Source organism: Solanum stenotomum, chromosome 9 (assembly GCF_019186545.1).
Source record: "Solanum stenotomum isolate F172 chromosome 9, ASM1918654v1, whole genome shotgun sequence".
Lineage (NCBI taxonomy): Eukaryota > Viridiplantae > Streptophyta > Magnoliopsida > Solanales > Solanaceae > Solanum > Solanum stenotomum.
Genome location: NC_064290.1, coordinates 50,800,960 through 50,823,826, shown reverse-complemented (window position 1 = coordinate 50,823,826; position 22,867 = coordinate 50,800,960). Strand labels below are relative to the sequence as shown.

Sequence of the window (22,867 nt, the reverse complement as noted above, 5' to 3'; positions counted from 1 at the left end):
TAAAATAACTAAATATTAATTAAGTAACTAATTCCAATACTAACCAATAAAGGATAAAATTGGAAAAACATTATAAAAGTAGTCTTAAAATTGAACAATTAAGTTAATTTGAAAAATAAAAAATGTTTCAACAATTCAATTAATTTGAAATGGATGGAGTAATATTTAATATCAAAGATAAAATAGATGCAGAAGATAAATTATCTCTTGATTTTTTAAATTGGATAAGTATTATTCGATATTTATTTTTAATATAATGAAGAACTATTATTGAATCGAAGGAGTAATTAATATGAGATGGAAGGAATAATAATGTTCAATTTTTTAGTACTACTAGAAGTTTTTTGAGAAGTGCTTAAGCTAATATTGGTCATTTATTTTACTTTCCCAACATCAACAAACTTTTATCTTGTGTATTGGTACTAGTGTTAATTTTTGTCTTTTGTAGAACAATAAATAGTTTATGAGAATTAGATATAGTGTATAGTTTTAGAGTATATATTTTTTAGAAAAAAATTATTTTGTCCAGAGAATTTGGCTAAAATGATATTTTATCTATGATATTTTTATTTTTTTAATTAAAAAATAAAAAAAAATCAGTTTAATTTAAAATAAAAAAATATCATAAACTTTTTAAATTTCTGACCAAATTCTATGATCATTTAGCATTATCCTATTTTTTAATTGAGTGTATCAGAAATTATTTTTCTATCCAATAAAAATAGAAATAAAATTTATATATCTCGATCTTATTATTCTTTGTTGTGGAACTACACTAATTAATGTGTAACTTTTAAAAAATATTATTGTGGTACTGAGGAATACAATTTTCAAATAGTGTTTTTCAATTCTATTATTTTTTATTGATTATAATATTTTTTTTAAAATATTATTCTTAGAAAACAAGTTATCTCAAAATGAAAGAATATTTTTTAATAAAAGTAGTGAAAATAAATTTAAAATATGTCATTTCAAGTCTATTGTCGACCCTACCCACCCCAGCATCCCTCCACTGCCACCCTCGATTCCCCACTCTTCATCCGATCTTATTTCTATAATATTCGCAAGTTAATATATAAATAATTTTAAAATAATATTTTTTAAAATTTATTTATCAAATATTAAAAAATATTTTTTGTAGAAAATATTTTCCCTTCGTACCAACACACAATCGAATTGACATTATTCTAACAGCGAAATGCCCAACAAAATTGTAATAAGTGAGTTGTGTCCATAGGGGAAGTTTGAGGCGCCGTCCACTTGATCATACACAATTTGAAAATACATGTTTAAAACATTATCATCAATTTTCAATAACAATGCTCCAAACATTTGTCTTGAATCTTTTTAAACGTGTTTGATTATGTGAGATAAAATTATAATTTGAAATTATGATATATAATTATATAAGATGAAATTAAAATTAAAGGAGTATATAATTTGAATTTTTGAGTTATATTTTTTTCTCGTAAATATGGAATTTCCATAAATTAAATATTATGAGTATTTTGTTTAGTACACTTTTTCAACTTAAATCATTAGTTATACGCTTTATTTTTTAATTATGTTATATATAACTAATATATAGGAAATCATGATACTCCATTAACAATGTAAGTGGTTTAATTTTAATGCATATATTAGCATGGTTAAAAACACAGTTACTTTTCAAAACTTTTTACATCATTTCTTCATCGAATTTGTGGAGGGTATTTTATAAATTAATAGCTTTTTTATTATAAATTATATCATGTATGTTATTTTCAATACACCAAACAAAACATAACATAAAAAAAAATCTCATCATAACTAACATCAATCAGTATATCATATTAAGCACAATTTTAATACATCCTACTAAATATACCGACAAATTTAACACTTTGTTTGGAAGTTTTTTACACACTGTTTTGTAATGTATAGTTATTATATTGTATTGCGTTGTATTGTATATTGTTTTAACGAATATAGTGTTTGAATATATTGTATCGTTTTCCGTTATTACATAATGTCACATATCTATAATCTGAATGATAAACCTTAAAAGAATAAGTAGGATACGAGGTAGAGCTAGTATGAAAAAGTAGGATAAAAAATGAAATAAAAAGACAAAAATGAAAGAAAATATTAAGATAACGATGCGATCACACAAAATCGATTATTATATAAAAAAAAAAATTTCATCGTTACTTAACAATAATTTAAACGGTACAATATAATAAAATTTAAATAATAATTAAAATAAACATTAAATTTAAACTAACAATACAATACGAGTGAAAAAAATTAGAGCAAGGAGATAGAGCAATGTAGTTGAGAGTCAATAATATATTCATGTTCAATATCTCCCACATGAACAATGTGGATTTTTCAAATTCCAAGTTCAACGAAAACGAACCCCACAGTCCACAATTCATCGCCGTCCAATCCATTTTTATCTTTCACCATTAAAGCACACCTTTTCTGTATCTCATCATCCTAAAAAACTCACTCTTCTTTCTTCTCAGTTCTACAGATCCTCCTTCAACAACAATGGCTAAAACGACATCGTCTTCAGCTGAAGATGGAAACAATCCCCTTTTCTCTCCTTACAAGATGGGAAAGTTCAATCTCTCCCACAGGTCAGTTTTCCTTCACAGTTCATTATATATTTGAATCGAAGATTTAGTATATTTGGATCTCAAAATTTACTCTCTACTTTTTTTTTTATGGGTTTTTCTTAACAAGAATCCAAAAGGGTATTTACTATTTATATACTGTTAAGATCATTTTTATAAATCTGAAAACCAATAAGCAACTTCCATTATAAGATCCTGAAATTTTTTACTGATTTTGCTAGTTTTTTTTTTGTATACAGAATCGAAAAAAGTTATATCTATTGGATCATATAATAACAATTGGTCCATGCAAACTCAAAAAATGGAAGTGAATTATTTTTGTGACGATTTTACCCTTGAGATGGGATCATATTTACAGTCACGTTGCTCGAACATCCTTCACCTCCGATCTTAAGTTTTGTGAATGGAGGAACAAAAATAATAATAATAATAATTTACTGTTGTTTGACACGTGGCAGGATAGTATTGGCTCCGATGACAAGGTGCAGAGCACTGAATAATCTTCCACAGGCGGCGCTAGGGGAGTATTACGAGCAGAGAGCGACGGCCGGTGGATTTCTGATCACTGAAGGCACTATGATTTCTCCGACTTCAGCTGGGTATGTGTTTGAAAATTTGATTACATTTTAGGGGCTTTTTCGGTAAGACAGTAGTCAATTACGGCTGCTTTTGGGCCCCACGTTATACCATTAAAAAAGTTGTGTCTTTACACGTGTATAGTCATTAACTAATTTATTAGTGGAATTTTGTGGTGTGTGGTATTTTTCCACTCCCGTATACTCCCTCCGTTCCATTTTTTTTAATGTAACTTTACCCTTCTATCTTTATTTAATATTTTTGAAATTCAAGTTTTCAATTAATAAATATAAATTAATTTATTTTGATTAAATAATGAACATGAATCATTTACAGCTTTTTTAAGTTGGTCAAATATATATTTTTAAGGGTAAAAAAGGAACAATATGGTAATTCATGCATTGATTTTATGAAATGACAAGCATTATGAACCAATTACTTATAGAAAGAGATGACATATAAAAAGGAATAGAGGAAGTATTATATTCATTGAATTCAATATTTGAAGTTTACGCGCGTTTAAAGTAATTTTAAATTTATTTATAATACTAATTAAATATTTATATGCCCAGTGAAATTTAAAAATTATAATAAATACGCAAGTTATGTGCAAAAGATTTTGGGTTTACCTTGAATCCGTACCTAAATTTTGAATCTGCCTAATTATGTGGTCGTGGTTAATTGGACGTAGAATTTAATAAAATGATCAATACTTTTAAAATTATTCTTTTAAATCAAGTTATACATATTTATGTGAATATAAAAAATCTTTTTAAAAATAAAATGAAAAAGTTAAAAGTTTTAAGCATACTTGGACCAAATGTTTTTACCTAAGCCAACAATAACAATAATAATGTATTTAGTGTGATTCTACGAGTAGTGTCCGAAGGAACTAATAAGAACAAGGGGAAGGTGAGAGGCAAGAGGCCAACTTCGATGATACTCGGCTATCTACTAACCTTCTACTTTAATTCTTGACCTTCAAATCATCTGTCTACTAATTTTCTACTTTAATTCTTGACCTTCAAATCATTTGTCTAGGGTCATGTCCTTGCTATGCAAATGTGTTATGTTTTGTCTAATCACGTTTTTCTAAACTCTTTTTCAGCTTACCTCTACCTCTCCTAATTCTTGCTAAACCAATCTTTCACATCTCTTTAATGGTGCATCCGCGCCCCTCCTCTTCATATGTCCCAACCATCTCAATCTTGCTTTCCTCATTTTGTCCACCGTAGAAATCACATTCACTCCCACCTTGCCCCGTATAAATTCATTCCTAATGTAAGATATATTTCTCATATACATCTTTTAACACTTAAACATGATATGTATTTTCACTTTATTTTGTTAATTTTTAAGATTAATTGCTTAGTTCGATGTAAACACCCCATGCAAATATGTATTTACCTCCAAAAGAATCATTATCAAATTAGTTTCTTGAGAATTTCTTTCTGAGATATCATTGTGGTGGGGTTTTTCAGGTTTCCTCATGTGCCAGGGATTTTCACAAAGGAGCAAGTAGAGGAATGGAAGAAAATAGTTGATGTAGTGCATGCAAAGGGTGCTGTCATATTTTGTCAGCTGTGGCATGTTGGTCGTGCATCTCATGAAGGTAAAAGTTGTTACATTTACACTAAGTTAGGATCATGAATGTTCAATACTGTCTAGATGCATTGAAACTAGTTCGATATCTGTATTGGTGGGAGGTAGAAGGTACTCAGTGAAATAATCGAGGTATGTGCAAACTAATTTAGACATCATTATTATAAAGAAAAATATTGGCTAGGTGTATTTGGAGGAACTAGAAGATACTCAGTGAGATAGTCAAGGTGTGCGGTAGCTAGTCTAGACACTACTGTTATAAAGAAAAATGTTGTCTAGATGCATTTGTGGGAGGTAGAAAGTACTTGATGAAATAATTGAGATGTGTGCAAGCTAGTCCAATCAACATCATTATAAAGAAAAATTGTCTAAATGCACTGGTAGAAGGTAAAAGGCATCAGATAAAATATACAAGTTGTGTCAAGTTAGTCCAAACATCATCTTATGAAGAAATTTTTTTTCCACATGCATTGCTTTTTCTCTCATTTTTATTCTATTTATCTATCAAAGGCCAACTTTTGAAACTGTTCCCTCATTATGAAAATGTAATTCTGCATGTTCATTCCTCTCTTTTTCTCTATTTCTCTTTGGCATTCATATAAAGAAGTCAATAGTTTCAAACTATGTTGCTCGGACTCTCCAAAAATGTTGTTGCACTTGCACCCATGCATGTTGGATCCTCCAAAAACCCACATCAGTCAACATTTTTTAGAGTTCGAGCAACATAGGTTTCAAATTAGTTATCTTACTATGCTCATGCTTATTACTTCATTAGTGTATCAACCTGCTGGAGCTGCACCAATATCATCCACTGAGATGCCTATATCAAAGAGGTGGAGAATTCTAATGCCTGATGGAACTCATGGGATTTATCCAAAACCAAGAGCAATTGGAACCTATGAGATCTCACAAGTGGTTGAAGATTATCGCAGGTCGGCCTTGAATGCTATTGAAGCAGGTTAGCTCATTCTTTATGTTAATCATGTACTAATAGACATTTCTGTTTGAAATCCTATGACATCTTTTTCATTGTGTAAGTTATTTCTGCTCACAAAAAGGTTAACCAGAACGGAACCTTCATTTCATCCCGTAAAGGGTCGTTCGGTAGAGTGTATAAGAATAGTACTGAATAGGCCGATGTATTAGTAATGTTGACATTACTTATGCTAGGATTATTTCTTTTTGGTGTATTAAGGACAGTTTTGTGTTTAACCATGCTTATCCATGTACTAATAATAACCCTCTTATTGCTAATTGATACCATGGTTTGCTATGTATTACTTATACACCCTATAATACTGAATAGAAGCTTAGAAAAAGTCATCAGCAGGCCTTCATGGTAAAATAGAGTTTTTATTCTGGTAGATAACGTTTATTGCGAATTCGTTTTCACTCTTTTTGGTTCATTGTGCTGTGTTAGTCTTAACACCAGAAAATTTCATATATCTACAGGTTTTGATGGTATTGAAATCCATGGAGCTCACGGTTACTTGATTGACCAATTCTTGAAAGATGGGATCAATGACCGGACAGATGAGTATGGTGGATCACTAGCCAACCGGTGCAAATTCATCACACAGGTGGTTCAAGCAGTCGTCTCAGCAATAGGAGCTGATCGTGTAGGCGTTAGAGTTTCACCAGCAATAGATCATCTTGATGCCATGGACTCTAATCCACTCAGCCTAGGCTTAACAGTTGTTGAAAGACTAAACAAAATCCAACTCCATTCTGGTTCCAAGCTTGCCTATCTTCATGTAACACAGCCACGATACGTAGCATATGGGCAAACCGAAGCAGGCAGACTTGGCAGTGAAGAGGAGGAGGCGCGTTTAATGAGGACTTTGAGGAACGCGTATCAGGGGACATTCATTTGCAGTGGTGGATACACTAGGGAGCTAGGAATTGAGGCTGTGGCACAAGGTGATGCTGATCTCGTGTCATATGGACGCCTTTTCATCTCTAATCCTGATTTGGTTATGAGAATCAAGCTAAATGCACCTCTAAATAAGTATAACAGGAAGACATTCTATACTCAAGATCCAGTTGTGGGATACACAGATTACCCTTTCCTTCAAGGAAATGGAAGCAATGGACCGTTATCGCGTCTGTGAAAAGAACAGTTGTATTTTGTAAGAACTTGTGAAGCCTGATTTTGTTGGGCAATTTATTTACTTGGTAACGTATGTATTTTTAAGTTGTATATGCATCTATGTGAGGGATGTTTTCTTTTAGAGCCTAGTACCAGCCAAGCCTCCTCGATTTGCTAACAAGAGACAGTTATGGAATAGTCTTTTAGTCAGCTTTCTCGTTCTTAAGGACTTTCTGGTGAATTTCAGGAAGAAATTTGTACTGTTAAAAACATTAGGATTTATCATTTATGAGAGTGCTCTAAAATTACCAATTTCTTAAGCATTGGAATATTATTCCTATCTTTTATATTCTGTTTTTGCATTGAAAGAACTTTAGGGGTGTCACACTATCCCCTATTTATGCTCCAAGTGATACTAAAATTCTTCTAAGATATCATAACTAGCTCGATCGATTGTCAGAAATTTATACTTTTAGAGACTTAAATAAATAACTTTGTGGGATCAAGAAAATAACAAGGTGTTGTGCGAAGATTAACAAGGATGGTGATAAATAAGACAATGAAGAGAAACATACAAAAGAGACATAATAATTTGGTAAAATTAACCTACATATAAGCAATTCACTAATATAAGAGCTCATAAAGACTCGTAACCTTTTCTCCAAGAAAAGAATTTGTCAAATATGAAAGAAAGTTATAATTATTATTTTTTAACCAAAAAAAAAATTTTATTATAATGCTCTGTGCTTCCTTAAAGAAAAAGGAAAATTCAAATATAGTAAAATAAGAAAATTAGGGCAAACATCTAGCCCCAAAAAGGTACCACAAAGTTCCAAGCCTTCGTTTCACCAATGCTTTTTGAACTAATTTATGCAAATTATTACTATTAAATTAAAAGTATGTAACAATGGATCGGAAGAATGTGGTGTATTGAATAGAGTTGCTTCTTCTTTAACTAGAAATCTCAATTTCGAAATTTAAGAAAAATAGAAAACGCTATATCCTATCCGTCCCGTATACTCCATAACTAATAACTAAAAATATGCTATTGGAGAAGCAAAGGTAATTAACTACAAACATAATAAAGTTTTATTAAAAGAAAACAACTTTATTAAACTTAAAAGAACATAATCAAAACAACACAAATACTAGTGCATAAAAATAACAACAATAAATTAAAAATATAACATCTAATCAAAAAGACTAAAATTAAAATCTTCTTCATCAGACTCTTCCACTTTCTCAACTTTCTTTTCCTCTTTTTTCTCTTCAACAACATCGACAACTTGTCCACCAACACTGGCATTATTATTATTATTATTATTATTATTATTATTATTATTATTATTATTTGTACATCCAAAAGACATACAAGTAGTAGAAGCCAATCTTTGTTTACCAGCAGCAATTAACTCATTAATATCTTTGCCTTCAACTTGTGACAATAATAGTTCAATTTTCACATCATCAATTTCAGCACCAACAGAATTTAAGATTTTTTTCAAATCATTAGAAGATGGATTAGAGTTGCCACCTAATTGAGCCAACAAATAAGCTGCTATCACCTTCATGATGTCTAGTTATAAGTTTTAATAAAATTCTTGATAATTGAGAAGTTTTTTTTAGTTTTTTTGGAACTATGAGAAATATGTGTCCTTCTAAAGATATATATACGCAGATAGTTGTAGGAAGTCTAATTAGAGTTAAAATAGATTTAGACGTAATTAAGAGTACCATATTTTAGTTGGATTTATGAAATAGCTAGGATTCCTACTACTAATAGGATTGGAAAAAAAAAGAAAGGAAAATCTTAAAATCCAACACGTACAAGGTAGTACATATGATTCCAACTACTATTAGAACTAGGAGAGAAACATCGACTTCACTTTGTGGAACTACACTGAGAATGTTGTAATTGAATTAAGGATTTATTGAAAATAATTTCTCTACCTTCTCACGCTAGAGATAAAATCTGCTTATATTTTGTCCTTCTCAGACTTCACTTTGTGGGACTTTACTGAGAATGTTGTTGTTGGTGACTTGTGGTGATTTATGTATTATTATTCCTAAATGGAAGCAATGTACCGTTATCGCGTTGGTGAGAAGAATAGTTAAGTATGTATTCTTAAGTTGTATATATTCATCTATGAGAGGGATGAGCTCGTTTAGAGCCTAGGCTCCTCGACTCACTAACAAGAGTCAGTTATGAAATAGTTTTTTAGTCGGCTTTTTCGTTCTTAAGGAATTTCTGTTGATGAAAGTATATATTTTAGAGAAATTTGTACTATTAAAACAATAGGTTTTATCATTAATGAGAATGCTCTAAAATTACCTTTCTTGTTAAACATTGGAATATTGTTCTTATCTTCTCCTTTAGTTCTTTGGTCCTTTGTTACTTTTATACTATACTAGATACTAGACCACATCATCGTATCTTTTTATTTTAATTTATGTATATATGTACAATTTAGAAAGTTGAATAAATTTAATGTCTTTTAGATATATAAGTGGTTAATTACTTTTTGTTTGCGCAAATTTATTGTGAAGAGGTCCATTAAGATATTTATAATTAAAGTATTTTTCGTCGTTGACCGTTAATTTTTTTAGTCAAAGTAGTTACAAGATATAACAAATATTACCGATATTTAAAATAATAAAGCAATAACTATAGAATATAAATTTAAAACTAAAAGTCATAGCTAAAATGGATTCCATAAGTTCGAAAAAATTATACACTAATTAAATTAAAGTAGAACAAAAGCAATACTAATTTATTTATTTTTTACGTGTCTGCTTCAACGTGAAGTCTTGAATTTAAAACTAAAAGTCATAGCTAAAATGGATTCCATAATTTTGAAAAAATTATACACTAATTAAATTAAAGTAGAACAAAAGCAATACTAATTTTTAATTTTTTTTTACGTGTCTGCTTCAGCGTGAAGTCTTGAATTTAAAACTAAAAGTCATAGCTAAAATGGATTCCATAATTTTGAAAAAATTATACACTAATTAAATTAAAGTAGAACAAAAGAAATAATTTTTTATTTTTTTGGGAAAAAATATACATTGATTAAATTAAAGTAGAACAAAAGAAATAATTTTTTTAATTTTTTTTCCAAAAGGACGCTGAAGCATGCATGTCAACGGAGACGTGCCTGCTTCAGCACTAACTGTCTCTTATATAATAAGAGAATATATGATGTTTTTGCCTTGAAAGAACTCAATGATTTTACGACATGACGATGATTAAAGTAAATGATTCCATTGTTTTTATTAGGAATAATACATAAATTGCCCTCTAAACTTGTCTAAAAAAAATCACATACTCACTCTAAACTTTAGGAGTGTCCCATTACCCCTAATTTATGCTCAAAGTGATACTAAAATCCCTCTAAGATATCACAACTAGCTCGATCGATTGTTAGAGTTTTTAGAGACTTAAAATAAGTAACTTTGTGGGATCAAGAAATTAGGGCAAACACTTAACCCCAAAAAGGTATCACAAGGTTCCAAGCCCTTCGTTTCACTAAAGATTTTTAGAATTAATTTTACGAAACTCTTACTTTTAAATTAGAAGCATGTAACAATGGAAGAATGTGATATATTGAATAGGGTTGCAATTTTTTTAAAAATAGAAATCACAATTTCGAGACTTGAATAGAGAAAAATAAAGAATACTACGTGTCCTATCCATCGCGTATACTCGACACCTCTCATCTTTGGTAAAAATTACTAAAAATATACTATTGATATTGAAGAAGCAAAGATAATTAACTACAAACATACTAAACTTGTATTAAAAGAAAACAACAAAACTTTAAACCTAAAAGAACATAATCAAAACAATACTCCATAAAAATAACAATAAAAATCAAACTAAAAACTTCTAATCAAAGAGACTAAAATTAAAATCTTCTTCATCAGACTCTTCCACTTTCTCAACCTTCTTTTCCTCTTTTTTCTCTTCAACAACATCAATAACTTGTTCACCAACACTGGCATTATTATTATTATTATTATTATTTGTACATCCAAAAGACATACAAGTAGTAGAAGCCAATCTTTGTTTACCAGTAGCAATTAACTCATTAATATCTTTGCCTTCAACTTGTGACAATAATAGTTCAATTTTCACATCATCAATTTCAGCACCAACAGAATTCAAAATTTTCTTCAAATCATTAGCTGATGGGTTAGAATTTCCACCCAATTGAGCCAACAAATAAGCTGCTATCACCTTCATGATGTCTTAGTTAAAAGTTTAAAGATACTTCAAAATTGAGAATTTTGTTTTGTTTTTGGAACTATGAGAAATATTTGTGTTTCTAAAGGGTATATATAGGCAATATGGTGAGGGGGTTTGTTGTAGGAAGTCTAATTTGAGTTTAAAAAGGTAGACGTAATTATGACCATATTTTAGTTGGATTTATGGAATATTATTCCTACTACATATAATAGGATTGGGAAAGAAAAAAAGGAAAATCTGAAATCCAATGCGTACAAGGAAATACCTATGATTCCAACTACTATTAGAACTAGGAGAGAAACATCGACTGAAGTAAAAATTATAATTAATTGGTGATATTAGAAAATAGTATTTTTCTTGGAGTTTCTTGTCCTCCGATTTCTGTTACTATCTACTATCTTTGTACTTTGATTATCATACTATTTTCTTGCAGTTATTTGTTCCTTTTCTTCTTCTTCAGAATCCCTCACTTTTCTTAGTAGCATCTCTTTTCCTTGAGTCAGAGTCTATTTTCAATAGTCTCTCCACCTTCCCAGGGTAGGGATAAAGTTTGCGTATCCTCCTAACCTTTCCAAACTCCATTGAAAATGTTGTAAATTTTCCTTAAGTCGAGGATCTCTCTAAAATAATTTCTCTACCTTTTCACGCTTAGGATAAAATCTGCATATACTACCCTTTCCGGACTTCACTGAGACTGTTGGTGGTGGTGGTGTGAAACTAGGAAAGGAAGAAAAGAAACAAAAAAACACAGTTGAAACGTTAAGAAATGTATACTATATTTATGTGTGATGTATACTATATTCAGATAGCACAAATACAGCAATTTCTGCTGCCCCAGTCCAAACCCTTCAACGATCGCTCTCATCGTCCTTGGGTTTTAACTTGGGAAAACTACACAACATAGCAAAACATGTGCTATATATTTACGAAACACAGCTATAGTTTAAATATATTTACCATTCGAGGTTACCTTTTTGAATGTATAGATAGCAACTTGAAAAAATTAAGACAAATAATCTGCGGCTGTAATAATGAAAAAGCCCATAAGTTGGGAATTAAAATGACTTTATGAAAGAAATTATAAGTTCATGGTTCATCTTTCATAGGAGTTCATAAAACCTCTATATATCTCTAAAGGGGAACTAGACTGGGTCTCTCTGTATGAAAAATACACCTCGAATCTTTTAAAGATGGGCATGTATCTGCAATAACCAAACTAATCTCAGCCACAACACCACCACCCCCCATCACACTTCCTGAAACCTAAACCAGCAAATCATAGACATTTGAAAAACAAAAAAATGAAAAACTTGTTCCTGAATTGAGCTATATATATGGTACATATACTCTATCAAGGGATTCCTGAACTACCTGCCTGCTAACTCATTACTGAAAGGTGGGCTGGATATGAATCATCATGACGAACCACTTAAAGTCGGACTGCCTGGTAGGAACCTAATACGACTACACTGTTTCAACTTTGTGAGAGCTTCTTGTGTCTTCCCACACAGAAGATCCACGTATACTGCAGTAAGAATAGCTTCAGGACGTTGAGGTTTTATCAAAAGTGCTTGTGCCACATAAGTTTGGGCCTGTTCAATGTCTCCTTGCATAGCAGACATGGCAGCTAAGTTTGCGAAGAGAATTCCGCGGGCCTCTTCCGGCTTAACAAACACAAATGATTGAGATTCCTCCGAAGGAAAGGAGTTCACAGCAGCTGATCCAACATTAGTATCTTCCGATTCCAATGTTTTCTCCTGTTTCCACATTTCAGAATCCTCTTCACTAAAGGGCAGATCAACATCCTTGCCACTGGAGATATAGGTTGACAAATGCTCTGCAGCTTCCTTTGCCCGGTTCAGCAAGCATAGAGCTTCAGCAGCATACACATTACCAAGAAAGAAGTATATTCTAGAACATTCTTGGACTTTCAAGAGAGATCGTGCAATTGTAAGAGCCTTCAATGGATTTCCCAATTCCAGCTCTACAAAAGCCAAATCAGTCAATGCAGCTTGCTCAATCATCAGATTCTCTTTTCTACATGTGGCTTCATACTCACCGAGAGAATTCAAGAAGGAGGCATTTTGACTGTTTGCACCCTTTTGCTCTTTCACCTCCCCATTTGCATTAACCTGACCAGATGCTGGCACGTTCAGTGACTTAGGGTCAGTTGATCCATTCTTGGATGGTACTGTTTCTCTTGTTTCACTTTCTTCCAGACCAGAAGCATGAGACTGTGTGGACTTGTTACCTTTTGATTCAGAACTGGTCAATAAATGCAAAGCATTCAGAAGACACTGACGAGCAAGTAGTACCGATAACTTCGGTTGTCTTCCCTTAGTAGCCAAATCTTCCTTACCTGAAAAACTTTCTTGTCCATTTCTTGATATTCCATCTTCCATAACAAGTTGCCTCCATTTTCCTTGTCCAACAACATGGACTTTAACTTCAGACCTGTCAGAAGCAGCAACACCACTGGACTTGAGCAGTCCCTGCTCAAGAGCCATTAGACAACATTCTGCAACTCGTAACCATAAAAGAGGCCTATTGTGGAAAACCTGACTAGCCTTATAGAAACAGCCTGCAGCCAGCAATGGTTTCCCACAAGCCAGGTACTGCATACCACAGTTATAGGTTATGAGAAGAGACTTATCCTGTGAGATGGTTGAGAGCTTTAAAGGTCGCTCTTTCCGGAGAGATGAACTATTATTCAGAGCCTTGGCAAAAAATACAGAAGAAGTGTGATGCTTGCCAAGTCGATAATATATGCAACCCAGGTTGTTGTAGTATAAGCTAGAAATTCCCGTTTCTGCCCGATTACTTGATGCCATCAAGAGCTTGATTGCTTTTCGGTGATTCCCACGAGTATATTCAAGCTGGGACTTCAAATAGAGAGCCATAGAATGATCTTTACCCCGTGCTGTGTTCATAGCCATCTTAACTTCACGCTTAGCTGCCTTGAGATTCTTGGTGAGGAGAAGAAATTGGACCTTGCAAAGGTGCAGTTTAATCCTCATTTCAGCAGTTGAGATAAATTCATCAGCTTGGTTCCTTGTTGGATCATTTGAAGATTTCAAGCCAGACTGTCGTGGTAGGTTCTGCCCACCAATCTCCATGGATGATATTAAATGCAGATCTTCAAGTCCCTCTTCTGATAATGTCCTAGACAAAGAGCCTTCGGAGGTTATCCCAGCAGCAGGTGAATCTGGAGTAGATGCATCAGGAATAGTTGAATTGCTAGGAAATGAAGCCGATTTCAAAACGGCTGAAGCTGTTGGCAGTGCAGAGTTTCCGTTGTCAACTTGACTCAATAAACTACTGCTACAAAAGACCTTCTCCACGTAGCTGATCACATCCTGGGAGCAAGAATCATAATTAAACTGTTTGCAACAAAGATTTTTTTTAAAAGTTCGCTACATAAAAAGGGAAAGAAGCAGTATACTAGACCTAGAAAACAAACATGAGACTCCAACACAGATTCCACCATCTTAGGAAAAGTACGGCAAAATTTCAACAATGGAACAAAAACCAAAAACAACTATCCTTCATGAAATCAGCAATCTCAATTATCTATAAAAATAATAAAACGACAAATGGAGCATTAACCACAATAATCAACCTTTTAAATAGAACAATAATGACAGAACTCTTAAGGATTTTCTTCTGTGCTGGCATAGAAAGGGTTTGAACAAGTAGTTAAAGAAGACTTTGTATCCAATTCCTGTTTGCATTTGGTGGTGCATATGGAAAGAAAGAAAGAAAGAAAGAAAGAAAGAAAGAAACAAAATGTGTTTTGAAGATGAACAGAACTCTGTGCTGAAAGTAAAATCTGATCGTTTTATGCTATCTTTTTGCTGCAGATTAGATTGGGCAAATGAAGCTTAAACACTGTTACAGTTCATAGAATCTTTTGTCCAGGCAGTCAGATCTTTTCTGTTATTCTCTCTCCAGTAATCTTTTGGATGTAACAATAGCACCTTCTTACTGCTGACATCAATACTACTTACCTTTAAATAAAAGAACTAGAATAACAATGACTAACTAGTCTCAACCCATTAAAGGCAGCACACTAGCTCATTTCAAAAACTACTGCGACAGCTGCAAGAAGGTACATGACAAAACTACTGATATTAAACCATCCATCACAAACATCAAAGCCTGCAATATTTCATATAAATGTGTTAAACCAAAACTCAAAGTTCACCACCTTGTAATATTTTATATAAGTGTTAAACCATAATTCTAAGTTCACCACGTTACAATTCCCCTAGCATCACTCACTCAGAACAATATCAGAATGAAGTTATCAAAAGGAAGAAAACAGATACAGCAATTACAAATGGTATCCCAGTAGAAATGATACTAGGTGAATTGATTCCATGTATCGTAGGTTAGAGACAGAGGCATCAACGCCATTGTCATTACAAAACGAAATAGAGTAGAGCAAGTGTAAATGGCAATCTCTCACAAGGGTATCAGATCTTGGTTTTTTAAATTGTTATTGGGAATCTCAAAGTAACATCAGCTGCTTCGGTGAGTGAACTCACTCAATACAAACTTTGGGAAGCAATTCTTAAACTTTAGATGTCGCATCTTTATGATCATCGGAAATCACAACATCAATGTTTCTAACATTGACCAAAATGGGAAAGACCAGTGTGACATCAGAAACTTTTGATTGTTGCATTATGCTTTTATAAGAGACTAGGAGTGTTTATTGACTATCGCATCAAATGTACTACTCTTATTAATGGTGTTCACAAATTAATCATTTCAATCATGTGAATTGAATTTAGAAAAGGTATTTAAGAGATTTGACATTACTACTTCTCATTATTCAAATAGTTATTTTATAGATTCTTTACCATTTGGTATATTCCTTGTATACGGGCAGTTTGGCCATGTTTATGAATGAGAATAGATTTACTTTGATCAACTACTTTTTATTCAAATAAATTTTCTTGTCATCCAAATATGTTACTATTAGATCCATATTATCTCTTATGACACAACTGAAACAATAAAAGAGAAACCCAAACCAAGTTTCTTTTGGTTTGGATTGGTACCATTTTTTCAAAACCGAATGCACACCACTAGCTCCACTAAAGTAATCCATCACTGATTAGAATTACAAATAGACTAATGACTTCAACATCATCACATTTTGACCTAAACTCAAGACCCCCATAATCATCAATATTTCCTTAAATCAAAAACTAGTTGCTTCCATCATAAACTGTTGGAAAGATCATTTCAAATGCAGTAAGTAAATCATGATATTGATAAGACAGCATAAAAAATCAAAAGATAAAATTATGAGAAACAAACAGTTGGGTATGTACAACTTACAGCTGATCTTGCTGCATTTCGAGTAAGTAAAGCAACATCCAGCAGTAAGAGGCAAATGCGCTTGGCTATTTCCTGTGGACAAATTCATTAGTCCATATCAGATTTGAATTTTTAACATTTCAGAATCTACGGCAATTGTTTACCTCGTCTATTGGTTCAATGTTCTGAAACAAGCCTTCCAAAATTGAAAATGCTTTTGCATGTTCATGCAAATGAAACCAGCAAACTGCCTGTATAATTCAAATGCATATATTAGCACAAATAAAGGTCCATCAAAGATAATAGGCCATAATTCTTTTAACAAAACCAGCCAAGCCAATATCAACTTAACATACTAGATTGTATGTGGTCACTGAGGGATCAAACTCATCAGCATAAACAAGTTCGGAACTATGTTGAGCAGATAGATGCCGTGGTGCACTGTTATTTCCACTAATTCCTGTCACAGCTTTGGCTCCACCATTGCTAGCAGGATCTGCCTGGTCGCCAGTAGCACAAGCAAGCTCTTCGCTTCTTTTCTAAACATTGAAAGCAACAATAATGTATCACAACAAGGAGACAAGAACACTGAAGCACAGGTATAATACTACAATAAGAATATCTTTCTATTATTGATAAGGTGAAGGTTAATACTACCATAAGAATTATAACAACCAAATAAGTCAGAAACAGATTAACTAAGTCGAAGGCTCCCCTTACCTGCTAGATAACTATGAAGTAACCAGAAAATTCACATAAAAGGGGAACAGAGGTGCCACCACAAGCATCAAGACCATTAGATGAAAATCACTCTGGCAAAAGAAACGAGAAAATAAAATGCAGAAATCGAAGTTCACTAAAGGGATGCATAAAGGAACACCCAAGACTTAAGCAGAACAACATCCATAAGCAAATAATAATTTCATTGTTCTAGTTTGTACAGAAATTCAATATTCTAATCACTCAAAGAGGAAAAACAATCGAAGGATTAAAATCCCTTCTGCTGCTAGTCATAAGTGCACTAAATATAAAATGATCAGATGCACCTGTTGATGCTACCAAATTAAGAAGTGCAGAATATGTTTAACGAAAAAGTTTAAATTATTTCAAGAAGCTATAACAACAAAGAGAAAATTAACTAAATTAGTTGAAATTAAGTTACCGCTAACTTATACAATATTGAAGCATCATGAATGAAAGAACACAAGACCAAGACCAAGACCAATCTATCTGATCATTCCTAAAAAATTAGTCCAGAAATCTGATTCTATGTGAGCACTATTTGATTAGAAATGGAAATTAAGAAGTTAAAACAGGTCCAAATATGTAACTTGTAATAATGGAAGTACTTAAATTCTTAATTTCTGTTATCTTTGATTTATAACTACTACTGTAGTTTTATGCTCATCAAAAAGAGAAATCAAGCATGTAGCTCCTCAATTACTTCAAATCCTTGAACAAAAACTTCTAGAGAAAAAAATCCCTTCTGAAGGAAAATGAAAAGCAAAGGCTAGTTGATCTTTTTTTTTATGACCATGGTGTTCGGGTCAGCTTATGAAACCTGCCACCTCCCACCAACAACAGGTACCAGGTAACTCTGTCCTAGCCTTTGCTAGGACAGATGGGAAGAATCATCTAGTGTTTTTGTCGTCTCCCACTGAGTTTTGAACCTGAGAACTTAGAGTTCACAACCACTTGATTGACCACTAGGCCACACCCTGAGATTTTTACTAAAGGCGTGGTTTAAGTATGGCATACCAAATAGATTGTACAATTTCTTCAGTCATAGAGATGCAGTCATAGAGATGCAGATCAAAGCAAGATATAAAGGTTAGTTGATCTTTACATCTTGCTTTGATTTGTATCTCTATGACTGAAGAAGTTGTAAAATCCATTTGGTATGCCAAACTTAAACCATGCCTTCAGTAATAATTTGATCCATAGGAATAGGGAAGACTTCCAACAGATCCTGCAAGAAATTGTTTTTCAGTGCAGTTTTCATCCAACCATGTACAGGAATGAGTGACAAGAGGCAGACTTATAATCCCAATTGCCAATTCAACTCGGTGAGAACCTTTATGTACATATTTTCTTCCAAGAACGTTTTGACACACAAACACCCCATATCCGACCACAAACCAACTTGCAGTGTCTTACTTTGATGCAATTCACAATGTTCCACAATCAATATTTTACGATAAGGGTGTTCACCACTTTCCTTGTATCAAGGATGGCTCCTTACCTTTAAAAGGCTTATTCACTCATTGGGGTGCGCTAATGCTAACTAGAATTATATTCTTAAATATCCTTTTGGACTTTATGACTGTCCTTAACCGTTAGAGGTATATGCATATACAAAAAGAGTGAAACAAGCATAAACTTTGCTTTGTAAAAGCCAAAGCATGTATAATTCTTTCCCCAGTTGAACTTCTGCAGAACAACCGAGGCCCCTCCTTCTGCTGAGGTCATACATCATGAACAGACTTGCTCTCGCAACAGAAAACTTAGCAGCAATAGAGCTCTAAGATCAAATCTGCTTCTTGGAGCTCATTAGCAAATATAGAATCATTTAAACATGCATAATAGGATAAAACAAGCAGTACCAAAACCACGGCATTGATGAACAACAAGATTGCTATACCTCAATATCTCAATGATACAGCTCTACGTACCTTAGCATTATTAAGTTCATCAATCAGCTTCTTAGGATTGGAGCAACCATCTTGAAAGTTCACAGTAATCGCAATGTTATGTAGAACCTAGCAGATGAGGAGAAAAGAACACCATAAATAAAGCAATTAGAAGTGGAAGTAAAAACGACAGAACATCATCATGAAACCAAAGCAACAAGAAATATTAACAAATCCAACGGTTTGATGACTTGATTAAAATGATTATGGTGCATTTAACAAAAATATCAACTATTCCAATCTTCGGGTGGCCCAGCGGTTTGGGCTTGGGACTTCCATGTTGGAGGTCTCAAGTTCGAAACCCCTTGCCAGCGAAAGCAAGGGGTTTGCCTTTTGGGTCGAGCTCGTCGCATCGGGCTGCCTAGTGCGGATTACTTCTCCTATGTGGTTTGCGAGCTATTGCATAGGAGCGGGGGTTTTACCCTGTGCGCACCCAAAAGGGTAGAGGCTACAGGTTTCCCTTGTCATCAAAAAAAAAATATCAACTATTCCTAATTCACCAATGACTTGGGGTCAATATGATAAACGATCTATATTCATTATGCTTTACTCAAAAGCAATTTGCTAATTCCAATGCTGGCACATGCTTTGTTTTTATGTCTTGGTTAATGATTCCTAATGCAAGTGTAAGAAAAACAAATAAGTCCCAACTAGTTGATATCACATACGTAGATCATTGGTTTGATTTTTTTTATTCTTAGCTGATATCGCATTTGGAAATCTCTACCTACTCAAGGTAAGGCACCACCCTCCCCAAACGGCACTTGTGAGATTACACTGGGTATGTTGTTGTTGTAGCTGATATCGCATGGTATCTCATTTTTTGAGTCAAAATAACTTCTCACCGTGGTTTTAGGCCTAGCCAGTCCCTTTTTAGCACTTTCAATCGTATAACGCCATACCTCTGAACTGATGCATTTGAAGGTTTATGTAGGATATCGTCAACATACACTTACTAATGGACTCATGAGTTCCAAATGAATATCAAATACTTGACCCTCTCAAAGTGACATTAAACTAAACCTCCAAAATTTAAACATAACACTGGTGCATATCAGGTAATTGATAAATACAAGATTTCTTTCTCCAAAGACCAAACGCAGATATCTAATTATCTATATTGGACTTATTGTTTTGCTCCAAAAACTAAAATCAGCAATGGCATACTAAATTTAAACCCCAACTGTAGTTAAAACTAAAGACACCTTAAATATCTCTGCTGCAGCAGGCCTTGTTCTTCCAACTACCCAAACCAGCAATTCATATTCCATGCAAATACTACCTATAGTATAAAATGAGTTCAAAGATCTTGAAACGGTTACAGCCACAATGCCAGTTAAGATATTCCAAAACCAACTACAATGAATCAACAGATGCCTCAGTTTCAATGAACTTATTTAACTACCCACCAATCAAAAAATTCTCAATTACCAACAGAGTATTTCACAGAAACAATCATCACCCACCAGAGAGGACCATAGACATATTTTCATTCAGCTCTATGTCAACTTAAGAGATGGAAATGGGAAAAATCCACGCACCGTCTATTTATGAGGCAAAATACTGGACCTTTGGTTATGACGCCATTAGGTTAATTAGGATAAATAAAAACAAATACAAAAAGAAGTATAGTATAACAAGAATAATTACAATTCAAAACGATTTTGAACTAGAAAACTGCATTTTCCAACGAACATCACGTGCAAATTGAGCTCAAAGCTATCAATTCAATTAACATCCTTGAACTAGAAAACTGCATTTTCCATCAAAATCACGTGCAAATTGAGCTCACAGCCATCAATTCAAAACAATTTTGAACTAGAAAACTGCATTTTCCATCACAAATCACGTGCAAATTGAGCTCAAAGCCATCAATTCAATCTTCCATCGACTTTGAACCGGAAAACTGTATTTACCATAAAAAATCACGTGCAAATTGAGCTCAAAGCCACAATTTTCCATCGAAAATCACGTGCAAATGAGCTCAAAGCCACCAATTCAATTGACGACAAGAAAAGCGCAAACTACAAATAACCATAAATCACTTACTCACTCTGTCCCATTTAGTGTGGCTCATTTGAAATTTCAAGAATCAAACTTCTAAACTACTATATATCACAAAAATTAACACATTCAAATGTCTAACAGTCATACAAAAAATCAATCAAAAAAAAACTTGGTTAGCTCTCAAAATTCCAAAAATGTAACCTATAAATTGAAACCGAGTGAGTATATATATGCTACAACAAGTTGAGAATGTATAAAGATACCATAAAACGAAAACCAAAAAAAAAAAAAGACAGATTTAGTCACCTTTGGATCGCCTTCTTTTTTCTGCAGCAGTTGATACAAAACTCTAACACAATCAGCGTAATTCCCCGACTGAAAAAACAAAGCTGCCTCCTTTGCAAGTCCTGAATTGACAGACATCGCGCCGTCATCCTCCACCGCGGTCGGCGTCATCGAAGACGGAACATCCTTGTTATTCGCTACTGCATTTGACGCTGAAGACGACATCGTATCCATTTCCAATCACACAGATCCACAAAAACAACCAAAAAAACAAAATTCGAACTGAACCGATTCAAAAACCCTCAGTTTTCCAGCGCCGCAAATTCAAATCTGAATTCCGATAACCTAAACCCTAGAGTTGCGAAGATGAACAACACACATATATATATGTATCGATCGATAGCGATTTTTAGTGAGAGAAACAAAGGGCGATTTTTCCAAAATGGGGAGAATTCGGATAGAGAGAGAGAAAATCTAGAGAGAGAGAGCGCAGGGGGACTATGTTTTAACACTTCATCACTCTATAATATATGAAAAACTCAAAATGGTCCACTATTTTTTGACTTAAAAGATCAAACATAAGTAATTAATAGTGTATATTCTTTATCAAAATGATGCATTTCTAATCCTAATCTTAGTAATTAGAGAGATAATAAATGTTGTTTTTGTTCAATGATTTTCTGGATTTTGAGTTTCAATGTATTCAATAGGTTTATGAGATGAATGTTTATGTTGTAATAAATAAATAAGACGTTAATATATTTTCTAGATAAATGAATAGAATCGGTCAAATCAACAATTAAGTTCGTAAATTAATACTACATTCGAAATTTCAGGAACGGAGAAGGTTAAATGATATTTAATGGAATGGACGTGTTCCCCATTGTGCTACTATTTATTACAGTCATACTCTTTTTTTCGTAGCTTTTTAGCTAATCTTTTACTTTCAATCTTAATCTTAATTGTCGTTAAGTGTTTTAAAGCATCATAGAGATAATTTGTGTTTGTTTTGCTTTAATCGGTATTTGAATTTTTAATTTTAATGTATTTAATAGCTTTATGAGATTTAGCTTTGTGTTGCAGTGAATAGACAGACGGGTCAAAAATGTATTTCTGGGTAAATGAACAAATCTATTTTACTGGACTTGTCAATAAATCGGTCAAATCAGTAATTATGTTCATGAAGAAGTACCGCATTCGAGATCTTAGAAACAGAGAACCTTAGACGATATTTAATGAAAATAGAGATATCTCACTGCTCTGTTGTTTATTATAGTTATACTTTATTTCGTATTTGGTGGTTAACCTTTTACTGTTAATCTTAATCGTAGTCATTGTAAGTGTTTTAAAGCATTAGACATATACTTTGTGTTTGTTTTGCTTTAATCATTTTTTGAATTTGGAGTTTTAATGTATTCAATAGTGT

At 33.0% G+C, this 22,867-nt stretch overlaps 4 protein-coding genes across 5 annotated transcripts; 1 reads left to right on the top strand and 3 right to left on the bottom strand.

Moving 5' to 3' along the window:
- Positions 1–2,302: 2,302 nt before the first annotated feature.
- LOC125876266 (12-oxophytodienoate reductase 3) lies at positions 2,303–7,197 on the top strand. Its single transcript, XM_049557398.1, has 5 exons — positions 2,303–2,621; positions 3,077–3,217; positions 4,676–4,806; positions 5,572–5,754; positions 6,249–7,197. The coding sequence occupies exons 1-5, from the start codon at positions 2,533–2,535 to the stop codon at positions 6,905–6,907; spliced, it is 1,203 nt and encodes a 400-aa protein (XP_049413355.1). The 5' UTR covers positions 2,303–2,532; the 3' UTR covers positions 6,908–7,197.
- Positions 7,198–8,075: 878 nt separating this feature from the next.
- Positions 8,076–8,456, bottom strand: LOC125877038 (60S acidic ribosomal protein P2-like). The gene is made up of 2 exons (XM_049558341.1): positions 8,243–8,456; positions 8,076–8,170 (listed from the first exon to the last, which is right to left on the bottom strand). The coding sequence occupies exons 1-2, from the start codon at positions 8,454–8,456 to the stop codon at positions 8,076–8,078; spliced, it is 309 nt and encodes a 102-aa protein (XP_049414298.1).
- A 2,181-nt stretch (positions 8,457–10,637) lies between these two features.
- Positions 10,638–11,167, bottom strand: LOC125876967 (60S acidic ribosomal protein P2-like). 2 transcript variants are annotated; one of them, XM_049558259.1, is made up of 2 exons: positions 10,915–11,128; positions 10,772–10,866 (listed from the first exon to the last, which is right to left on the bottom strand). In XM_049558259.1, exons 1-2 carry the CDS (start codon positions 11,126–11,128, stop codon positions 10,772–10,774), a joined length of 309 nt encoding a protein of 102 aa, XP_049414216.1. The 2 variants fall into 2 exon arrangements, with proteins under 2 accessions (XP_049414215.1, XP_049414216.1); XM_049558258.1 differs by having other exon boundaries at positions 10,638–11,167.
- Positions 11,168–12,165: 998 nt separating this feature from the next.
- On the bottom strand, positions 12,166–21,942 carry LOC125875899 (uncharacterized). Its single transcript, XM_049556962.1, has 6 exons — positions 21,463–21,942; positions 19,132–19,218; positions 16,816–16,998; positions 16,624–16,710; positions 16,481–16,552; positions 12,166–14,487 (listed from the first exon to the last, which is right to left on the bottom strand). Exons 1-6 carry the CDS (start codon positions 21,673–21,675, stop codon positions 12,547–12,549), a joined length of 2,583 nt encoding a protein of 860 aa, XP_049412919.1. The 5' UTR covers positions 21,676–21,942; the 3' UTR covers positions 12,166–12,546.
- Between the last annotated feature and the right edge of the window lie 925 nt (positions 21,943–22,867).

Coding starts and splice junctions, on each gene's coding strand:
- LOC125876266 (XM_049557398.1), top strand. CDS start 2,533: ATGGCTAAAACGACATCGTCTTCAGCTGAAGATGGAAACAATCCCCTT. Junction 3,218..4,675: donor ATTTCTCCGACTTCAGCTGG/GTATGTGTTTGA, acceptor GGGGTTTTTCAG/GTTTCCTCATGTGCCAGGGA. Junction 4,807..5,571: donor TGGTCGTGCATCTCATGAAG/GTAAAAGTTGTT, acceptor TTACTTCATTAG/TGTATCAACCTGCTGGAGCT.
- LOC125877038 (XM_049558341.1), bottom strand. CDS start 8,456: ATGAAGGTGATAGCAGCTTATTTGTTGGCTCAATTAGGTGGCAACTCT. Junction 8,171..8,242: donor TACTTGTATGTCTTTTGGAT/GTACAAATAATA, acceptor TTGGTGGACAAG/TTGTCGATGTTGTTGAAGAG.
- LOC125876967 (XM_049558258.1), bottom strand. CDS start 11,128: ATGAAGGTGATAGCAGCTTATTTGTTGGCTCAATTGGGTGGAAATTCT.
- LOC125875899 (XM_049556962.1), bottom strand. CDS start 21,675: ATGGATACGATGTCGTCTTCAGCGTCAAATGCAGTAGCGAATAACAAG. Junction 19,219..21,462: donor AAAAAGAAGGCGATCCAAAG/GTGACTAAATCT, acceptor CTCATCTGCTAG/GTTCTACATAACATTGCGAT. Junction 16,711..16,815: donor CAGTGACCACATACAATCTA/GTATGTTAAGTT, acceptor TGAATTATACAG/GCAGTTTGCTGGTTTCATTT.